This window comes from Ruditapes philippinarum, unplaced genomic scaffold (genome assembly GCF_026571515.1).
Source record: "Ruditapes philippinarum isolate M1 unplaced genomic scaffold, ASM2657151v2 ctg3894_1_1_1_1, whole genome shotgun sequence".
Lineage (NCBI taxonomy): Eukaryota > Metazoa > Mollusca > Bivalvia > Venerida > Veneridae > Ruditapes > Ruditapes philippinarum.
This window is the reverse complement of record NW_026859779.1, coordinates 72,658-95,949: the sequence shown is the minus strand read 5'-3', so window position 1 is coordinate 95,949 and position 23,292 is coordinate 72,658. Positions and strand designations below refer to the sequence as shown.

At 33.3% G+C, this 23,292-nt stretch overlaps 1 protein-coding gene across 5 annotated transcripts in view; it reads right to left on the bottom strand.

The window, feature by feature from the left end:
• Positions 1 to 22,846, bottom strand: part of LOC132757902 (band 4.1-like protein 5) — a 50,878-nt gene extending 28,032 nt beyond the window's left edge. For all 5 annotated transcript variants that reach the window (XM_060749396.1, XM_060749401.1, XM_060749399.1 and 2 more), the window contains exons 1-9: positions 22,528 to 22,846; positions 12,643 to 12,747; positions 11,885 to 11,927; positions 4,320 to 4,398; positions 3,418 to 3,515; positions 2,502 to 2,622; positions 1,661 to 1,748; positions 945 to 1,033; positions 284 to 353 (exon numbers count right to left, since the gene is read on the bottom strand). In XM_060749396.1, coding sequence (XP_060605379.1) covers positions 284 to 353; positions 945 to 1,033; positions 1,661 to 1,748; positions 2,502 to 2,622; positions 3,418 to 3,515; positions 4,320 to 4,398; positions 11,885 to 11,927; positions 12,643 to 12,747; positions 22,528 to 22,668 — 834 coding nt within the window. In that variant the 5' untranslated portion in view covers positions 22,669 to 22,846. The remainder of the gene's footprint in view (positions 1 to 283; positions 354 to 944; positions 1,034 to 1,660; positions 1,749 to 2,501; positions 2,623 to 3,417; positions 3,516 to 4,319; positions 4,399 to 11,884; positions 11,928 to 12,642; positions 12,748 to 22,527) is intronic.
• Positions 22,847 to 23,292: the final 446 nt, after the last annotated feature.

Sequence of the window (23,292 nt, the reverse complement as noted above, 5' to 3'; positions counted from 1 at the left end):
AATAAACAGTGTTGTTTTGTATTATTCAGAACAGGAAAGAACTAAATAGACCAACTCCGGAATTAAGAACATTTGGGTTTTTCTCAGCTAATCTGTATACAAACAAACAGTTACAGCTTCGAAAATAAGCACAACAGGTTGACTAATCTGTTGCGATGGGTAGTGCAATGTAAAGCTATAACTGTAAAAGTTCGTTTTTACCTACGGAATAGCAGGGAAAAACCCTAATTTTCCAAGTTCCGGATAATATCTATTATGGCTTTTTTAAAAAATAAATAATTACCTCATCATCGTCTTCCACAACTATCAGGGTGAGTTTCTTCCCCTTAAAATCCAGCCTAGTCATCTTAGGCCTGAAAAAAAGATCAACAACTTATTTAACTTCATTTAACAACATTGTAAAGAACTGTAGCAGGCAAAAGAAATAAGAAATATTCTAAATCTCTAGTCCCTAGTCATAAAGCTTGCATTTTGGAATCTAATTTTTTCTTTAATCAAACTTATTTCAAACTCGTACGATAAAGTCCCTTCTTTCTTTGAATTGTGTTTATACCTATGTAACATTTCATTTTTCTTAATGTTATAGCTTTTTCATTTATGTAATATCTCATTTATATTCATGTAATATCTTGTTTATATTCTTGTAAAATCTCATTTATATTCATGCAAAATCTCATATATATTCATGTAAAATCTTATTTATATTCATGTAAAATCTCATTTATATTCATGCAAAATAGCATATATTCATGTAAAATCTCATTTATATTCATGTAAAATCTCATTTTTATTCATGTAATGCATCTCATACTGCAGACAGATATATTTTTACTACACGAAAAAAGGTCTTCCAGTAAATCAAGATGAATCTTGAAAATGCAAACAGAGAAAAATGTTCTATATAAAGTGTCATTTAAACAGATGAAGGTGATTTCTGTACTTACCAGAAAAAGAGACCAATTTTATTATCCTCTTCAAACACAAGTATTCCTGTAGGTGTTAGCCCTAGATGATACAAGTTTCCATCTTTACCCTGTAAATAATCATATACTACAGTTAAGATAGGTATCAACACGACATATATCTAAAATATCATTCAACATAGAGCACAATGATAGATAAAGGACAAGATGAATAGCAGGAAGCACCAGTTATTACATAATTTTATATAAAAATTCAGAAGAATAAAAATATCAGTTTGCAAAAGTTATGCAAGTAACTGCTTAATGAAAACCTTTCAGCAGAACTTTACATTTAAGGAACTCCACTTTTTGACTTGATGGGACTGAAAATATTTTTTCAAATATTTGTGAACCATTTGATATATGTCCAGACTAATAACTCTTGTTCTACTTTTGACATCATTTCCTCTCCCTGTTTTTTTTCCAGAATCATTATTTTTATTAAATATGCAAAATAACTCAAAAATCAAAAGCATTGCAAGGTTTTTCACTTATATCAGGCTAAGCATTGCACAAAATCAATTTTCAATTTAATTCTGAGCATATTTCGTTGTTATTCTTGTTATTCTTTGCGGTTTTTTTTTATTTAAGCGCTTCACTTGATTTATGTAAGAATTATAAATTTTGTTTTTTAGGCTTTTTGACCTTAATAAAGTTCCTTCAAAAAAAGGTTTGTTAGCATTGTTGGGAAGTCTTACCATGACATCATGCATGTCCACACCGTACATCTCTAACCATTTCACTTTGTTGAGATAATTTAACTCAGCTTGAGCTGGGGTCATTCCACTGTTAATAACATAATTTTTTATAGCAACTTTATAACAGAAATCACACAATCGTTATATAGAAAGAATGAGCAAACCAGTAAAAGCTATACCCAAAAAGTTCACAATGAAAATTTAAAAGAAACAGTAAAATTCTGTCTGTCTTGTATGTAGTGAACAATCAACATTTTACTAAGCAGAAAACACACTATAACTTTGCGCATTGCCCCTAACAAACATCAAAGGTCTTCAAAATGGTGAAGTTTTATACAAATCCCAGTTTGGAATCAAATTTGAATCACTTGTGTGACTGCAATAGCATGTATAGTATATCTGATAATACACAGTCTTTTTTCTCCCCACCAAGCAAGGTTGAGACTGGTAGCATATGTTAGTATAATAGAGATAGAGATCTAACCTAACACCTTTATGACCATTAGAACCTTGGACTGACCTGTCCACACGGCAACATGTCAGAATGAATTAAAGACTATGGAAACAATTTCAGGCATTAAATATAAGTCTTAATCTACGACTCAAAGAGGTTTCAGTATGACCCATTAGTCAGATAAATTCCGCTGCAACATGTTTTAGGCCATCTAGCTACCTCTAAAAATTTCTTTTACTGGTGGAGACTTATACACCGAGACTTATACACCAATACCCACCTCAAGAAATAGCCCAACTTTACTCAAACATAATAGAAATCCCACTAATCCTATAAGGTTGTAATAGAAAGTCATGATGATATAATTTATCAAACCAGAATATTTACCTGCATTTCTTGTACTGTTCCAGGAAGGCTATCTCAAGTTCCTCTGACTGATCTTTAACGAAACGGAACTCAGATATCTGACCGGGTGTATGTACTGTGTCATCATAGTCGCCAAGTTCAGCTTTATTATAAATAATGTAAATCTTATATTACACACTTTTCAAGTTTAACAAGAGTTAAATACAAACATTTTTTCTGTTGCAATAGACTTATCTGGAATAAAGAATATTTTGAGATTTTTCCAGCTAATCCGGTACAAACTTTTACAGTTACAGCTTCGAAAATAACCGCAACAGGTTGACTATCCTTTTGTGACCGGCAGTTCACCATTAAGCTATAAAAGTTTGTTTGTTACGAGGGATTAGCTTTGAAAAACCCTACTTACATACTGGTGAGTAAAGACCTCTAAGGCCCCTCTATGCATTTGTAAGGCAAAAGCTGGCACCCCAGTTGAACCACTAACCTTGCTTAAGCTAATTGGATTGCTTTTTAACATAAAATACTCCAAAGTCCTGAGCAGACATATTAAATGAAATCAAACATGACATCATATAACTTCATGATGACAAGATAACAGTATCTTCATTAATAGGCAACATTAATGAATCCCCATTCAATATACACATTTACAACATTTAATAGTGTAAAACTATATTATTTTTGCTATCTATTCTAACCCTTAACCTGCTAGAACCAGAAATGATTTTGCCTTTGCCACTAGTATAGTGCAAGGCTAGCCTTCACATCAGTGCAGTCTGACCAGGCTCTAAACTGTTGGCAGCTCAATTAAAATATTTTGATACTGAAAAGTCTGAAATCCCTTTACACTTTGAATGGATCGTTCCAAATTTAAAGTACGGCAAATCTATTACACAGATATCAGCAGGTTGAGGGTATTAAACAGTGTATGACTTACATTGTAAGGCAAGGGCAGCCAGTTCTATCACAGTTTCTTGATCACATTCTAATCTTCCATATAGTATATCTTGCTTTAACTGTAGGAAAAACTGGTACCTGTAATGCGAAACACGTTTTCAGTTTAATGAACATGCATGTGAATTAATTTATTTTATAGACTAGGTTTTACAACTTTACAGATGTTATCCCTTGCTCATTGGGCGGCTATAATGAAACTATCAATCATCCTGGAGTCTTTCAATCAGCTTATGACAGCCCATATTATGACACCATTGATATAATAATATTGGCCTCTCAGGTACCCATTTACACCCGGGTGAAGTGATGCAATATAAGTCAAATATAGTGTCAAATTCTTGCAGTGTCCTTGATAGTCTTGACCCGAGGACCTCTCAATCCCAAAGCATATGTCCTACACAATAGACAACAGCACTGCTCCCTAAATGTGAATGACTAGAAATAATATTCACTACATGATGTCACTATATAGTTGATTACAGCTCATGATGTTTTATGCAATGAAATATTTTTTATATTATATAGCATTATTTTTGGTTTAAACATATTTATTTAAGCTTGATTATGAAACAAGTTATTGCAACTTATATTAATCACTTTCAAGTCTGCTTCCTGGAACCAACCAGTACTGGTGTCATATGAAGAAACATGGTCGTGACCCAAATAGGGCTCGAACCCATGATCTCTGGGTTGAGAGGCAAACACCTTGACCACTAGGCCACTGCTCCCCTTGCAATGAAATATTTCTTACATATAGATTGTTTTTGTATTTCTGTGTACCAGCAGTCACCATATTTTGTCCATGCTAGTAACTATACCATACTTTACTATATTTGAAAATATCAACAGAACAGAATTGTATAATTAGATATTAAAACATACCTTGTAAGTTCTTCATGTAAGTTGTTTGGTTCTGAAGAATAAAACTTCACCCGAAATCTGAACGAAAATGGTGGACCAACTGAAAATACACAATAACAATTGCTATCAAAACAATTTTCTATGGAAAAAAATATGCTTAACAGTGTATTATGTATAGTAATTCATTCACCTTGGAACAGTAAAAAATCAACAATCTTCTAATGGGTAAAGGTAAATGGGTAAGTTTCTTATATTAAATAATCCTAAGTCTCTGTCTGGATTCAAACATGCAGCATTAAAGGGCAAGTGTATCACACTTGTTACCTTAACCACTCAGCCCCTGGTTGCCCTGGCTTCAATAGTATATTTATACCCTTTAATGTAGTTTACTGTACAAATTCTCTGTTAGTTTACTCAGATAATTTTCATGGTGTCACAGTGACATAAAACCATACAACGGTTTCAATTATAACTGTACACATCAATTTGCCACTTAAAAAATAATCCATTAAAAATTTCAATCTTACATAATTTGTGTTTGATTTTCCTGAATTTGAAATTTGAATACAGTAATTGCTTAAAATCATTATAAATACTCTATTTAAAAAAAAAACATTTATAGAAATAGTATGAAAAAAGACCAGTCATTTTTATTTAAATTTTACCCTAAGTAAAGAAATATTGCTTTATTAAAACATCAATATTATCTTCCCTTCGAAATGGCAATTCAACTCATTATATTACATAATGAAAAAGGCAGACAGATTCCCTCATTCATGAAAATCATGCATGAAAACATGATATTTCTATAAATAACATTTCTATAAATAATCCACAGACGTACAGGACAAAAGCTGCGTAATAATTGTCACCTGCAAAAATTAATCAATGAATTCAATATCTCATGCAGGGAAAGTAACACATTTTGTGCAAGGATTCAATAGATTCTACAGAATAGAAAACTTGGCTTAATTTGATTACTGATATAGATCCGAGATGAATCATTTCACTTTATTAATACTATAGATCTTCAATGATAACTTGACATAATCAGTTCAACACTTATACTTTTGTGTCAACATGTTCATAATATTTAAATTTTACAACAGTTAATCACTCTTATAGTTTACACAAATCTATTTAAGTTTGACTCAACACTCTTGAATCCATTCCTGGTACCAACCAGTAATAAGCAATGAGTGTTTAGTTTCTTGCTTACAGAAACAACAGCTTGCCCCTGATGGGGTTTGAACCCCTGCGGCCAGCAATCCTTAAATTACTAGTCTGATGTGTTAACAGCCATGCTGCCACTGTAATCATTCTTAACATAGAACTATTCACTATTTGATATATGTTAAAATAAAATAATATTAAATAAAGTACTAGAATTTACTTCATATTCAACAATCATAATGTATTAATTAAAAACGGCTCTACATCAGATTTATTCTATTCTTATAATGCATGAAAGGGCACCTGAGGTCTTCCTCCACCAATAAAACTGGAACGTCGCCATATGACCTATACTGTGTCGGTGTGACATAAAACCCAATCAAACAAACAAACAAAACATCTATTCTTGTTTGTTTTTTTCTGAACCTTCCTAATATATAATCATTAAATTTTTAGCTTTATCTCAGAATCAGACTGGTTTATGTTTAAATTTACAACTTTTGTCTGTTATTTACCCAATTATTGCTGTACATCTACACTTGCTTTTATTTTTTTAACAAAATCATCAGATAATTAAATAGTCTGTCTTATCTGTGAATTCAGACTGGTTCATGACTAATTTTTAAACTACCCAATTATCACAGTAAATCTATCTTTTTTTTTCAATACCATATCATACCCATCACCATATATAGACAATGATTTAGGACAGTGTTAATTGATTCTGCCAATCTATCCACTTGTTACAGTCTGTACTGTATGAAAACTCATTCATCTTCTGATATAAGATACCAGGGAAAAATAAACACATAGTCATGATATAAAGTTTAACAGTAATGTGATCTATAACCCCCATCACTTTGTATGCTAAACTAGATTTACCTGCCACAAAAGAAAAAGGAAATATATTTCATGTATGGCATAAAAAAGACTGTCATACTTTTGAGCAAAACTGGCTTTTTCAGTATATTTGACCAAATTTCTTAGTAACTAAAGTGATTTTAACAAGTATTCATTGAATTTATGACCTTACATTGCACTTAAGTTGTATAACACTATCATACTATGATTTATTTATGATACTTGAATATCAAAATGTAAAACTTGAACATGAGTGCATTCACATTCATGAAAGAACAGAAATAAGGCAATATTGTACTGGAGACCCCTCAATCATGCACTTCTGTGCCTCTTTGTTCTAGGAAGAAGCAGGCACAAGATAAGGAGTCGGCACAAGGGTTAGAACAACTAAACAGAACTGCATGGTAACCTCACTGTCACAGTGAAATGAACAGATTTTAAGGCATGTGATTCAGTTAGCAACCTTTACAACTGATAGTTCCCTACTCTGACCTTTTATTTGAATAACAAGAATTTGTAACAGAGTTACCAACGTCCCCCGTCTTGGGGAAGTTTTATATGAAGCATAAAATTGTGCTATTTCAAAAGCTTGAGGTATAGATTTCAGGACTTTCAGTCCAAAATTATGATCAATGCTAGATCTGCAAATGCAACATCGTCTCATTATGGCAAGTATTTACAAAATCCCTTCAAAGATAAGAAAGTTATGGACTGGACACGACATATACCATCAAATAGGCAATGTTGACTTTGAATGAGCAAGTACGACCTTGACCCTGGAGGTAGGGGTCTGGTTGTTGCGCATGACACATCGTCTTATCATAACAAACATTTGTGCCAAGTTATTCCAGATTCCTTTGATAAATGAACAAGAGGGCCATGATGGCCCTGAGGTCGCTCACCTGTATATAGGCCCCCCCCCCCCACACCTCCGGGCTAATTTTTACCCAAGGGCTTTTATTTGTTTATTTGAACAGACTTGGTAGACACCCATAAGAAGATGTTTCATGCTAAACATCTAAGTCCTAGCTCATTGGGTTTTTTAAAAGAAAATTTTTTAAAGTTTTTACTATACACATATAGTTAAAAACAATGACACCCCTGGGGCAGGGCCAGTTTTCACCCCCGGGCTTTTATTTGAACAAACTTTGTACATATTTACTTAAAGATGTTTCATGCTTAATATCTAAACTCTAGTTATTTGGGTTTTTTCAAAGAAGATTTTTAAGTTTTTGCTATACACATATAAGGAAAATCAATGACCCCCCCCCCCCCGGGCGGGGCCAGTTTTGACCCAGGGCTTTTATTTGAACATACTTGGTAGACACCCATTAGAACATGTTTCATGCTTAATATCTTAGCTCTAGCTCTTTGAGTTCTTTAAAAGAAGATTTTTTAAGTTTTAACTATATGCATATAGGGAAAATCAATGACCCCCTGGGGCGGGGCCAATTTTGACCCCAGGGCTTTTATTTGAACAAACTTGGTAGACACTCATTAGAAGATGTTTCATGCTAAATATCTTAGCTCTAGCTCTTTGGGTTCTTTAAAAGAAGAAATTTTAAGTTTTTACTATATGCATATAGGGAAAATCTATGACCCCCTGGGGCGGGGTCAATTTTGACCCCAGGGCTTTTATTTGAACAAACTTGGTAGACATGCACTAGAAGATGTTTCATGCCAAATATCTAAGCTCTAGCTCTTATGGTTCTTTAAAAGAAGATTTTTTAAGTTTTTACTATATGCATATAGGGAAAATCGATGACCCCCCGGGGTGGGGCCAATTTTGACCACAGGGCTTTAATTTGAACAAACTTGGTAGACACTCACTAGAAGATGTTTCATGCTTAATATCTTAGCTCTAGCTCTTTGGGTTCTTTAAAAGAAGATTTTTAAGTTTTTACTATATGCATATAGGGAAAATCAATGACCCCCTGGGGCGGGGCCAATTTTGACCCCAGGGCTTTTATTTGAACAAACTTGGTAGACACTCACTAGAAGATGTTTCATGCTTAATATCTTAGCTCTAGTTCTTACGGTTCTTTAAAAGAAGATTTTTAAGTTTTTACTATATGCATATAGGGAAAATCAATGACCCCCCGGGGCGGGGCCAATTTTGACCCCAGGGCTTTTATTTGAACAAACTTGGTAGACACTCACTAGAAGATGTTTCATGCTAAATATCTTAGCTCTAGCTCTTTGGGTTCTTTAAAAGAAGAATTTTTAAGTTTTTACTATATGCATATAGGGAAAATCAATGACCCCCTGGGGCGGGGCCAATTTTGACCCCAGGGCTTTTATTTGAACAAACTTGGTAGACACTCACTAGAAGATATTTCATGCCAAATATCTAAGCTCTAGCTCTTAGGGTTGTTTAAAAGAAGACATTTAAAGATTTTTCTTTCGGTTGCCATGGCAACCAGAGTTCTGCATGGAATTAAATTCTTTGAACAATTTTTAAAGGTGACCACCAAAGGAACATTCCTGTGAAGTTTGGATGAAATTGGCTCAGTGGTTTATGAGGAGATGTCATTTAAAGCAAAAGTTTACGGACGGACGGACGACGGACGGACAGACGGACGGACGCCGGACGAAAAGCGATCACAAAAGCTCACCCTGTCACTTTGTGACAGGTGAGCTAAAAAGTTATGGACCGGACACAAAATATACCCTGTAATAGACTATGTTAATCTTTGACCTCCAGGTGAAATTCCTATTGTTATCCACTAGTCTAATCTGAATATTAGAATCTAGGCACTCAGTAATAGCATTTTTGCCGGCTCGCCACGGCGAGCCGGTATTACGTTAGGATTTTACTTAGAAACAACCTAAAACTCCGAATCCATCCAAAAATTTAATCTAAGCTTGGCTTCCAGCTTTCTACAAAATTTATCTGTCTGGGCTGGAATCCAAAATAATTAAGCCAATCAAATTTGATCTTACATAGCGTCAAAAAACCTTCAATTTTCACGCCATTTTTAAAAAGGAACAAGTATTGCTTTGAGCGCAAAGATGATAATGATGATAAAATATTTGTTTTCATGAATTCTTTTCAATAAATCATATTTACACTGACTTTTGATTTAGCGATTTCACCTGTTTTCTCTGTAGTAAGTTAAATAATTAACAATTAATTGGTTAATTAACGTAATTGTTCATCTGGTTCTATGCATATTTTCTTTTTCTTTTTTTCCGGTAATTTTATCCTGTCCGGTATTTTGTGTATGTATTTACTGGGATATACTATTCTCCGGTCCGGTCGCTTCCGGTCTCTCCCGGTCTATTTTGACCGGGATTTACGAGACTTGAGAACTTGTACAAATCAAATAATCATGCCACATGAATCTAAATTCGCCCACACCCAAGAGAGTTCTTCAGTAATATATTCCTGTATAGGACTTGTGTCTGTCACTCATTCCAATACTAAATAACATATTACAACTTAACTTTGTATAAAGAGACATCTTTATGAATTCTACCTATCTAACATTTTTGGTCAAGGTCAACAGGCCATATAGTAAATGTGCATAGACATAGGGACTTCATTCTATCTGTTTACATGCATCTTCATATATACTCATATTCCCCTTTGTTAAACCGAGAGAACTGGCTTCCGTAACTTTATATGTCACTTTTATTTTGATGTTCGCTGAAGTCTCTTCAGGTACAGAACTGTCATTTTTACATTTAAACACACCCCTGGAATAAAATTACGAAGCGAGTCGCTACTAGCTTTTTTAAAAGCTAACCTTGTCTATCTTTTTTTTTGGTTGGGGTAAGTAGTTTGAAATCAACAACCTTTACCATGTAGCCACTGGCATTTTTTAATATATTTATGTCTAGTCTGACTTTTGTTTTAAGCAAGTTATACCTGCATTTATGCAAATTTACATCACACCAAACCTCTGAGATTCCAAATCATTTCAGACAAAGTAACCTTGACCTAAATTCAAACAACTAAAGTATATACATGTATCTAAGGATATCATCATTTAAACATATTTTTTTAAATTTTTAATCCTACTTTAAAAATTTTAAAGATTAATGAAGTTTTGTCAAGTTTCATGTTGATCTTACTTAACATTTACAGTTAACAAATAATTAGTAAGGGTAATTCAATAAGATTTATCAGTTACACTGAACAGTATGATATCATATAGAATTTCACCTAATTTTCTATAATTAACTGTGAAACAATTATGCTGATTGGATGTGATAAATACCTATCAACCAATCAAATCTCTTGATAGCTCCATCTTAGTTTACATGCAGTACAGATAAAGGGATAACAGGCTGTGATTAAAGGATCCCAGCCGTTTAAAGATGAATATCTTTATTGTATAGATATGTTGTACAGTCCACTGGTTCACAAAGACGCAAATTGGGTGCCCAAAAAGCGCAAAATTTGTCAAACTTTGCCACAAAGTGTAGACTGAATGTAAACACAAATTTTCCAGGTATTGAATAACAAAAACAAAAGACCTTACAATAGTTTAACAAACTGTTGTGTTCAGGTGTGAGTTGCTTTGATACCTCCTGTTAAAGATACCCTTTTAAATGTTTGGACAAAAACAATTACTTTATCAATATTCTAACTATGAAAAGGTGTGCCAAATTCTAATTTTTCTGTATACCCAGAAACGGTAGCTCAAATCCATGAAAATCACATTATAATTAATCCTGTAAAACATTAAAAGGGTAATTTATAGCCTAAGCAATAGTAAATTAACCTTTTCTTATTGAATACCAGGAATCAATCTACGGTATTAAACTTTATTTTTCAAATTAAACGGAAGAAAATGCAGTCACTTCTAGATTTTCAAGTTAGCTGTTGTTTTGATTCCACAATGTTCAATTGCAAACCTTTTAAAATGAAAAAGATAAACAATCAATCAATCAATTTAACATGAAAACAAGTCTTTAGCTTATCTAACAATGGTATTTACCACTTTGAACAACCATGTGTGACAAAATCAATCATATATGATCAATAAATTGATTTTGTCACATTCTGCAGAAATAAAATTCATTAGTAATTTAATCATTTCATCACATTATTTATTTATCATGAATAGAGACACAGTCTGTGAAGTGTGTTCAATTGTAACTTTGAGGTAAATTAGTCATGATCATCAGCTGCAATAGTGTTTTATGTAATAAAAATTCAAGTTTTGGAACCAGTCTGTAGACTGTGCTTTACCATTGGTTTATTTGACTAATAAGCGACCAATCAGAAAATAGCTGTTTTAGACTGGTATTTAAACTTGACCAGTCCTAATGAATTTCTTTGGGGTTCGTACTCTCAGTGCCTGAAAGGTCTGATGCACCCTTATTGAACTTAGAACACGCACACACACATTTCTATATTAACTTTGTCTTCCTTCAATTTTTGTTGGCCGGAACTTATTCACTTTCAGTTTATGCAAGGTATTGGTTAATTTGTAAATGTATTACCTTTACTTAAGAAAAACAGCTTTGTCATCCAGTTAAAAAGTAAAACAATCCAAATGAATTTTCTGATGTGAAAACATGTCTTATTATAAAATACTTACTTTTAACTTGTTTTTTAATTCTTTTCGTTGCATCCAACCAGTGCTGAAAAACAAATGGATACGTTATTAAGATTGTATTTCATTACACAAACTGATACACAGTTAAAAAGACAGTACATTCAACTTCAATTCAACTGTTAAATTTTATTGCAAATTTTGTATTAAGCTTGATTATAAAGTTTGGGTTAAAGTCCTGCTGAGCACAATAGAAAAAGTTAAAAGGTGACTTTAAAGCTAAAATGGTGGGAAAATATTTCAAGTAAAAAGTTAAAAGAATATCTACAAGTGTATACACAACATAATTGCCTTGTATCATAGTTTGGGGACCTTTCTGTTGAAAATGTGTCAGAGTTAAATCGTATGCATATATATGCACAGTGCGTTAACTGGAGTGCAGGTATTAGTTACCCGCACTGCAGAGCATGCCCATTGATTGGTTAATTTTGTCTGGGGTTTACATATTGTGACGACGGAGAAAGGGAAAGCGATAGAAATATTATATTCAGATGCTCTTTCATTGGTTCCTTTTTTCTGGGGATTCATATTGTATTTATTTGTGACTATGATACAAAAGAGGGTGGGGGGGATACAAATCAGATATCCTCGTGTTTCGGTGCTCTTTCTATTACATAGACTTTAATCTATCCCTTTGTCCGTTATTTCAGGCAGTTGATTATTTCAGGCAAAGTTTCAGAATATGAAAGCAAGCTAGGAGTTGATATATAAAGTGACTTAAAATATATATTTTGTATACTTACACTGACATTGTTGTGGTCAGTATACTGAAGGCCGAAATAATCTTTCTCTATAATATCTAGGTGATAAAAACACTTCTCTAGTAAAACAACACCCTCATCATGTTTCTGAAAAATCAAATAAAACAAACCATCATTTATTGGCAGCAATTCTGCACTTTATAACCATTTCAATTCTGACTTTCATTATTGATACTGCATGGTTTCCTGGGTAGCTAGAATGTCTCTGTCACAGGTCTGTCTGTATTTACAGCATGTATGTTTCTCAAAATTCTACCAAGCATCATAATTTGATTGTATCAGTCAGCTCAGATTTTTCAGTTGATTATATCTCCTCATAAAAATATTTCAAATCATATAAAATCTTGAAATATGAGCTCATCTGAATGAGAATTCTACCAATGAAACATATACAGCGTTCAACATAAATGATACATATTAAATGGCTGCCTTAACAATACCCCCATTTTGTTATATTATTTAAATTTAATCGTTTACATAGCAAAGTAAGAGCGAAAATATTTGTCAAGAAAACACATGATCAGCATAAAATTCTCTATGCTAAATAATGCTGATATAAATAAATACAAGGAAAAAATAATGCAAAAAAACAATATTCAGCAAAAATTTAGCATATTTCCCCTTTAACAAGCAGACATAAATCAGGCATCAAAAAAATTTTCAGTGGCTCATCCTGCGGGACGAGTAGCTTAACCAATGTGCAGGTAACATTTTTCTACTCCTCCTGCATCGAGTCCTCTTAAATTCTACTTGTAATAATGAGCAGACGAGTGGAATTTTCAATCTCTGCTGATGACACACAAATAACCCATCCCTCCTCTTAATGCCACCCCACTTCTTACATCCCCAATCTCTACAACCCTCCCCCTACCCCACCAACTTATACAAATCTAATTTGTTTGTTTGTTTGTTTGTTTTATTTTACGCCTTTTCCCAACAGTATTTCAGTCATATAGGCGGGTAGTTTCCTAACCACCGTTCCTGGAGAGTTACACCAGTACTAGACTACCTTCCTCCGCGCTTAACTACCAAAGCATCTCCTGGGGATCGAACATACGCCAGAGAGGAAACTGGATTAGAAGTCATCGACTCTAACCCCTCGACCACGGAGGCGGTCTATACAAATCTAAAGAGACATAGTTTCGTCAACTATACCATGGTACTACCTACTATGGTATGTAGTATATGTTGTAATAATACTTGTTTACCTATATTAAATACTTCATGGGAGTCAATTGTAGCCCATTAATATATGTTTACATTTAACTGAGCCACTCTTCTTTCATGACATGACATTAAGTAGGTTAAGACAACCACACAACCTTTTACATGCATTGTACTATAATGTACACAATAAGGTCAATCCCCTATTTGTTTGTTTCTGCTCTTTTAACATACATGACAGTGTATCATCTCATCATTCAGGTATTCTATTCATCTCTGGTTTTCCTCATATAATGTACAAGAGTTGTAAGTGGAGCCAATTTAACCCTTAACCCACTATATATCTGAAAAGGACTTGTCTGTTAATTAGTATAAACCATTCACTTATTTTGATTAAATAAAAATTCAAAACATATAGCAAACAGTGCAGACCATGATCTGACAATACCACGCCCGTTTAACTCACAACGAGTGAAAAATGTCCATCGGTAAAAATGTTGTGAGCAACTTCCGTTCCTCGTTGTGAGCACCCATCTGTGACGTGTGACACGATAAACAAGGTGAGTTTTTCATAAATTTTGAAGATTACAGACATTTATGTAAAAATATCGGAATGCAGTTAGCTAGCGATGTGTTTTCCGAGTATGCACATGTAAGGATATTGCCTGTTGGTGGACAATTTGATGGAAATACCGTGCGACGCAGTCACTCGGGGTAGCTGGAAAACTGGAGACAACTTCTCTTTGGACCTAATTTAACATTTAAAACGTCGATTCTGGTGACTTTTTGTGCATTCTAACCTAAAACAGATGCCCACAAGTCTTCAGCGTAAATTATTATCTGAAAGTCTTCATAGAAACGAAGATATACTCTTTTTTGCTTTAATCCTCGTTGTGAGCACCATAACCTCGTTGTGAGCAAGACAAGCGCAGTGCTTGTCTTGTTTTAATATGTAATTCAAATGGCAAGAATACAATTTTCAATCTACCAAAAGCAACCAAAACGTTTTTGTACAATAGTTTTTCTTTGCAATAGTTCTTCTTTTTCTTTTTTTGAAAATTATTCTTCATATTCACAAGTCATCAGATTAACAGTAGAACTAATCAGTGGAGGTAAATCAGGTATTTTATTTCGTATACTCTAGTGTGGCACGAGTGAACATCACGGGGAGTTTATGAATATTTCAACAATTTCACAATCTGTGTGATACACACATACATGTGTTTATCCTGAGCTGAAGACTGACCAAGTTATGTAAAACAAGAACTATCACGGTAAGTTGACAATGCCCCTGAAGTGGTGCTTTGTCCTTTGATTTATGGACCAGATAGATTATTTGTTTTTGGACAATTAGATCTTCAATGTGAAGGTAATTCAAGGTCAAGGTGAAATAAATATAGGTCAGTTGGAAGGTCTTGTCCAAAGGGGCATTGTGTCCAAATATGAATTAATTCCACTTACTTATAAAGAAGTTATGACCAATGTTAAAGTTTTTGGATGTTCTAGAAGGTCATTCAGGGTACAAGGTAAAAAAAAACAGGTCAGTAGGAAGGTCTTGTGCTAAGGGATGTTGTGTTCAAATATGAATCAAATCCGTTTACTAATAAGGAAGTTATGGCCAATGTTAAAGTTTTCGGACAGATTGACGGACTGACAGACGGACAGTTCAAAACTAATATGCCTCCCTTTGGGGTATGCACAACGTCTTGCAAAGAAATGCTGCTGTGCAAAAACGTTTTAATTGCTGTGGTAGATTGAAAATTATATTTTCACCATCTGAATTACATATTAAAACCATACACGCACTGCGCTTGTCTTGCTCACAACGAGGTTATGGTGCTCACAACGAGGATTAAAGCAAAAAAGGGTATATCTTCGTTTCTATGAAGACTTTCAGATAATAATTAACGCTGAAGACTTGTGGGCATCTGTTTTAGGTTAAAATGCACAAAACGTCACCAGAATCGACGTTTTAAATGTTAAATTAGGTCCAAAGAGAAGTTGTCTCCAGTTTTCCAGCTACCCCGAGTGACTGCGTCGCACGGTATTTCCATCAAATTGTCCACCAACAGACAATATCCTTACATGTGCATACTCGGAAAACACATCGCTAGCTAACTGCATTCCGATATTTTTACATAAATGTCTGTAATCTTCAAAAATTATGAAAAAACTCACATTGTTTATCGTGTCACACGTCAAAGATGGGTGCTCACAACGAGGAACGGAAGTTGCTCACAACATTTTTACCGATGGACATTTTTCACTCGTTGTGAGTTAAACGGGCGTGCAATACATTTGAGCATTGTATAGTAATCACACATTCAAGATGCTAAGCATTAAGGGAACATAAACCAAAGCCTTGGGATTGAAATTTTTTTTGCTCTTAATGGGGGTGCAAGGGGTGGGGGTGGCCCCAACAGATTTGTTCAATTGAAAAAGAAACAAAGCCAAAAACTTACAACACAATGCACATGAAAACAACTAATACATTATATTCAGTACCAGTTTAATAGTATTGAGTAATTGGGAAATGAGTAATTGGGAAATTTTGTCCACAAATTGTGAAGAAAAAAAACCAAAGTTATTTTTCCAATTGGAATTTGACCCAATATCTGCTATAAAACGGGCATATAAACTATCCTAGCAGTTTATACATATACTACAATGCCAACATTATTACATCTGGCTATTTAATATGTTTACTCAGCAAATAATCAGAGACCAATAAATCAGGGTTCAGATAAAAGTTTATCTATCCACGAGATATTTCTCTTTATTCACCAACATTATTCTAACATTTACACACAGTTATTGTAACCTAAAATATTCTGATTGCTAGAGGTTTTTTGTCGAAACTTAACAATTTTTTCTTCAAAACTAATTTTATTTTTAATTATCTTTCGCTTCTAAATTTATGTACAGAAACTATGTAAACGCCACTATTTTGCATTTTGGAAAGAAATTATAATATAAAAAGTGCATTTTAAATACCAATCATAAATGTTTTTGGTTATTTTTTGAAGTTGTTGCTTTAATGAGTTTCATACTAGTGAAACATAAAGGGACTGGTTTGAATTTATTTGACTCAAAACTAAATGATTTTTTAATTTCTGCACCTGGTCCAGGACAACACAGTTCAGCTTGTTTTTTGTTTTGTTTTTTTTTAATGAAAGTAACTGGTCAACAAAACTAATTTGAAACACCAGCGCATAAAACTGCAGAGCGAATGGCATTCAGAACATAGTTGCCAACAAAATTTAGAGCCACACCTAAGATTTGAACTTACTACTAGAACTTGAAGTTATCAGGTACCCAGAAGAAAAAAGAAAATATCTGTCAGAACAGCTATGGCATTATTAATATAACCTTTTGGATTTCCAATATAATTAGGCTGAGCACTGTAAAATATTATACATGTACATGGTGACATTCCAACATTACTGAGGATATCATATAGGTGTAACTAAAAATGCTATAGGTTCCATTGTGTGCAATATTCCAGGCAAAAACCAGCACCTTAAATAAATTATATTTTTCAATTTCTTAATGTTAAAAACCAGCTAAAAGCTTCCTCACATGAAATAATCTGGGAAGGATTCAAACCCACACCAGCAAGGAGAAAGTGTTTTGAAGTCAGCATCCCCAACCACCTGTCCATGGAGGCAACATCATCTTGAAGAGTACAATGTATCTATCACCATCATGTTTATGTCTTTATGTTTTTAGCATAAATGATAAATAATATGTATTGGATAAAACTGTATGTCTTTTAGGTATATAATGATGAAAATATGTTGCTCTTGTTGTTGTAAGGGAGGTGTTAGTGTTTTCCATCAAGGCCATGCAAACAATTTTCACTTGAACAATATAAATAATTTCGTAATATGTTGGTTCATATAAAAGTACCGAAAAATAACCACTACAAAATAACAACATAAGGTCTTTAGGGCATTTTCAATATTTTACAATGATTTATGTACAATGATTTATGTACAAATATTTATGCAGAAAATCATACTGATCAGATAAAGAAGCTTGCTTATATAAATAAGCACAGAGGATGATTCAGCATAAGATGTCCTTAATTCAGGTCATATTAATTCTATTTTTTTATCAACCATAAGCAGCCAAAATCAACACCAGACTTAGATCACAGATTACATAGGGAAAAAAAAGCCCTAAAATCAAACATTTTCCAAGCCTGACCCACAATCCCTTGCATGAGTGCAGTTGATCAATTTCCACCACCTTGTTATAGTTATACATAACAAAATGTGTTTACATTTTTGTCCATCACTAAGAAAAATTTACATCTTCAAAATCAGGCGGTTATTTTTTTCTCCATTTTATCTGATAAGGAGCAGAGTACTAAGTCTTGTTTGTAATCCTACTAGAAACAATATCATGATTGATCATTAAGTTAACAGAGAGGGATTTCGTACATGAGATTCAAACTTTATTAGAAGTATATTTCATTAAAATGATATTTGTACAGAAAAAACAGTTATTAATTCAATGCTATTTTTGTTAGTTTGAGAGCTGTTTGTCATTCAATTTCATAAGATTACTGCTAAAATTTCAAACGAGTTCTTTGCATTGCAGTGACATAAGACAATTTATTCTATATTCTAACACATTTTGAATTTGCGCTTTAAAAGTGACATACACATGGCAAACACTATAAGAACATGGTTTAAATATGATGCACCCCTGTAGCAACATGCGCACACCTGCAGCAACATACAAAAGTAATGAATAATGAATTTTCACAGCTTTTTTACTAGGGTCAATACATTACAAAATTAATTTTTTTTATCAAACTTGAAAGGTAAAATGACTTTGATATATGAAATATTTTTTATCAAGATGCATGCTGTTTACACACTAACCTATCAAAATATATTCTAATAAATTGAGAAAATAAATGTACACATAATCATAATTGATTTTCACTTTAGAAAAATTTTGATAAAATGATCTAAGACAAAGTTCTATGAGTAAAGGAACAACCTCTGATCAAACATCAGGAACACCTGAAATTGCACATGTGACTTGAAATGAAGCACAGATCATGCTATAGGTGTGCATTGAGCAGGCAAAATCAGGTGTGTCTGAACTTTTACCTGAAAATAGTCTTTGAACAGTGATTGAAAAATGGACTGATTAAGGACAGGACAAGCATGTTACCATAAATCAATAAAAAAATATTTGAGTCATGACGTAATGCCTTATGATGCCTTCTCAGTTCTGAACAATACTTATAATTATATTACCCCGTACAAAATTGCCACAAAACTTATATCCTATTGGAAGTCAAGGTGCACCCAGACACTTTGACAAGACATAGGAAAACTGTAGATAGCAATAACTGTAGATAGCAATAACAGAAAGTGCCAAAGGCTAGCTTAAATGCTTTATACTTGTGCACTTAACAACAGTTTTACTAACTTGTTAGATTATTTTTTTCAGTTTTCACAAATCTTGAGGAATGTTGTTTAAAAGCCTTATTGAACATAACAAAAAAAATAATTATTTAATAGCTGATATCATATACAGAGACATTACTGATAGGCAACAACACTATCGATACAATGATACACACATATATACAAATTACTTTAATGTTTTCACGGGTTTATATCAATATATCAAATGTATTGAAGTTTATCAAATCAAGGTCATTGAACGTTTAAATGATGTCACTTGCCAGATGGAAAATTTATAAAAATCTGTAAGCAAACTGATTTTAAAAAGAAAAATAAATTTAAAAATGATTAAAAAAAAGAATTTATAACATAATCAAATGAGTTACAAAGTTAACTTATGAATATGTATACAATTTTTGCAGAACCGTATCAGGAAGGTAAAGGTACTATTAATGCAGTTAAAGTTTACTACATTAATTTGATATTTTATGATTAAATTGTTGCAACATAAAACGGTTAAAACCTTATGGTTACTGTTACATACATGTATGCCAGCAATGATAAGAACATTCACAATTACCAATTCAACCATTTTGGTCCAGCTCCAATGCTGGTCTTAACCCATTACCCCATGAGCATTTTGTGAAAAATGGCTGTTTTCATTGAAAAGTCTCCCGTTACAAGTTCAAGTTGCTTTAAAAATATAAAAACTGCTTCCATACTAATCAAACTTGGCACAAATGTTGACTGGACCATTGCCTTTGTAACAACATGCTCAGTCTTAAATTTCCTGTTACCATGGCAACTAGGGGACATCTCAAAATAGCCAAAAATCACTATTTTGCATTGATTTTTACCATCAAAATTGATTTCAAAGTGCTGCCACTTTTCAATGGCTTGAGATAGAGTCAAAGGCTTTTCAGCGTTGGTTACACGGTACCTTATGATCGACCTGGGGTCATTTTTAGCCTCTCACAAGTCCAAAATTTTCTTGGCGGCCCTTCAAACCCCCCAAACAGAAGGGGGCACATCACCCTTCTGGCAACCCCCTTATGTATCTTTTGGATTGGGGATGGCGCCGAAAAAGTGGTCACTTTTTTAAACAACATTTCTCAAACAAAACAAGTGTTTGGGGGCCTTAATTAGGCATTTTTTCACCATTTGAGAAAGCAAAAAGGGGGGGGTGAAAAAGGCGTAGAAAGGCGTACTATATATCTGGTAATGGGTTAACTGAGGGTTTTTACTGTGTACCGGTAACTGTAAAATAACTTAAACTGAATCATGTAAAATATAGGCATCCTTTGAATTCAAATAGTTTCCTGTTAAATCTGAAAGTAATCAATGTCAATCAGATTGTAATTATATTTACTTACAGAATTTTAGCTGTAATTGATTAATTACAATTAATATAATCAATTTTGGGCATGGCAATCAAATTATTACATGATTATTACAGTGAAATCCTGCCATCAATTAAAAAATCAATGATTGAAATTAATGATTACCCCAAATTTTCTCTATAATTTAGATTTTCTTAAGAAATTTAATTTTCCAAGAGGCCAGGGGCGAGTATTCTTTAAGAGTTATAGACTACAATTATTATGTCATGTAGATCTGGAGTATTCAAAATCCTGAACATTTTGTTTAAAGCTGATTATCTCCTTATATTATGCATAACACTAGCTGCCGCTTTAGTTTAAACAATTTTAATTTATTTTAGTCCAATGTTGTTGGAAGCTATAAGCTTATTGAAAAGCCCTCAATACGTTTCTGGAACTAAACTAACAAGTACTTACTAACTTAGCAATGAGTGTAAAGTTTCTTGTTCAAGAAAACAATGGCTTTCCCTTGATGGGTTTTAAACCCATGCTGCCAGCAATCCTTAGATCACTAGTCTGACGGTTAATAACTCGGTCCAGGGCCAAAAAACCCTTCTTTGTAGAGGCCGAATATAGGCTGCTTCCCCAACCAAACTAGCCTCTTTTTTCCCCAGTTTGGTCCTCAAAATTCCCCAGTCTTTTGAAATTTCCCATAGAATTTAGAACAAAATTAAAAGATGAAGTTGAATTAAGGTCTTTTACTGTATTTCCCAGTGCTTTTTGCTTTTCTATTTTGAAGAACTTGTTAAAAGTTTGTGTTAAATTTTGAGACCCCAAGCTTTTCCCAAAGTATGCCAAAATCACGCATATTTTCCCCAAGAAAAAGGCTGAGGCCCCTTCCCCAAAAATGGTGTTTTGGCCCTGCGGTCACACATGGCTTTTAACTTTCTAAGTTAGGGTCCAAATTCTTAAAACACGATTTAAACAGGATTCGTTATATAGCAAATAGTTTTCACCTTATATAATGTCAGAAGTCTCTTCTCAATTGAAATTTTCTTAATAATCATGCAGTTTTCCCAAAAATCTATACTTACTTACACCAGCTTTTTTACTTCCAAAATTAGCAACTTTAGCAATAATTTTCCCCCAAATCAAGAGGCTAAGGACTTTCCCCAATTAAGTTAGAAAAAAACGGATAGCACTCATCATTAGAGAATGCCAGATGTTTATGTTTGATTTTTATTAATATTGAGGGTATTGTTAATTAGAATTTGAAGAAGAGAAATGTTACAAACTTAAAGCACTGAGACAAAGTGAAATCCCCTAAAGTTAAGTTTTTTAATATATTTTTGGTAGATATTTTAGTATTTCAAAAGTATCAGAATAATTTTGGCATAAAAAAGGAGTGAACTTCTTCAAGACCTTTCACTCCTATTTGGGAATGAAATGTCTTGATGTGAACTGTCTTGGTGTGAACCGTCCTAATAGTTGAAATGTCTGTCTAGTGTCTACTCTACCTCATTAGATCTGATTGTTGACAGGTAGAAAATTCACCCTATTTTAAAATTTTCATCAGTTATAGGTTTATAAACTTTTAAATAAATATCATTTTACATAATAGGGTTTTGATCGGGAAAAATACAGTTATGATAGATAGAAAACTTATCTTTTCATGCATGTTGATCTACAAATTATTAATAGAGCTCTAATTTATCACCTGTGAGGATTCCAGGTCAGCTCGGCCCTAAAACGTACTCGGCCCCCGAGTCAGCTCGGCCCTATACCAACTCGGCACGGGTCAACTTGGCCCACTTTTCAATTATTTATATTTAGGTTTGTGTAATCACTATTCTGTGAGTGTGATCTCAAATCTGAAAGTTATGACTCATAAATTCTGTTCTGCATCAATATAAAATTAGATAGATTAGGTTTTGACAATTTCCTTAGATACTTACATGAACTTCTGTTGTGTATTCAGTACCATCTAACAACATAATAGTACAAGTAATGGCATTTTTCTTTTTTATTGGGTGGTCGTGTTTTTTTATACCCCTCCCAGTTCGTCTACGGCTGAGAAACCGGAAAAATCGCGACATTCCTTAAAACGTTTGATATAGTTTATAGATTAAAAGCATAATTTGATAAAAGGTTTACTGTTCTTCATGTGTGCTTTTGTCTCATAGCCTTAAAATATCCCATAACTGTCATTTTTGTAAATAAAAACATTTCCATTTTTGCAAAACACTTCGCTGAATTCCGGCTAATTCCGTTAACATCCGGTAACTTCCTTAAATGGAAAAATTGACTGGTTTATAAGTTTATTCAGAAAAGTACCTAATGAAAATAAAATACCACAAAGAAAATTTAAATGACAGAAAGATATTAGGGACATTATAGTGTCAAAATGACCAATTAATATCCCATTTTTTTTGTAAATTGTGGTATCAGTAAGCTTATTATGAAATATGCACATGGAAGTATAGTCAATCTTGTTCAAAGTTTAGGCCCAAAGTAGTTCAAATTCAAAAAGGCTCACAAGTTGTCAATCCTACCCAAAACTCGGCATATATTACTTTATTTTCCTTTTGACATTTTCACACACATTTTACATATCAAAACCTGTGAGTTCTTATTTTATATTAAGAATAATTAACATGTTTTAATATTGATACGATAAATTAAGATTTTTAGTCCTGGTTAAGTTTCTTTTTAGGGCAATA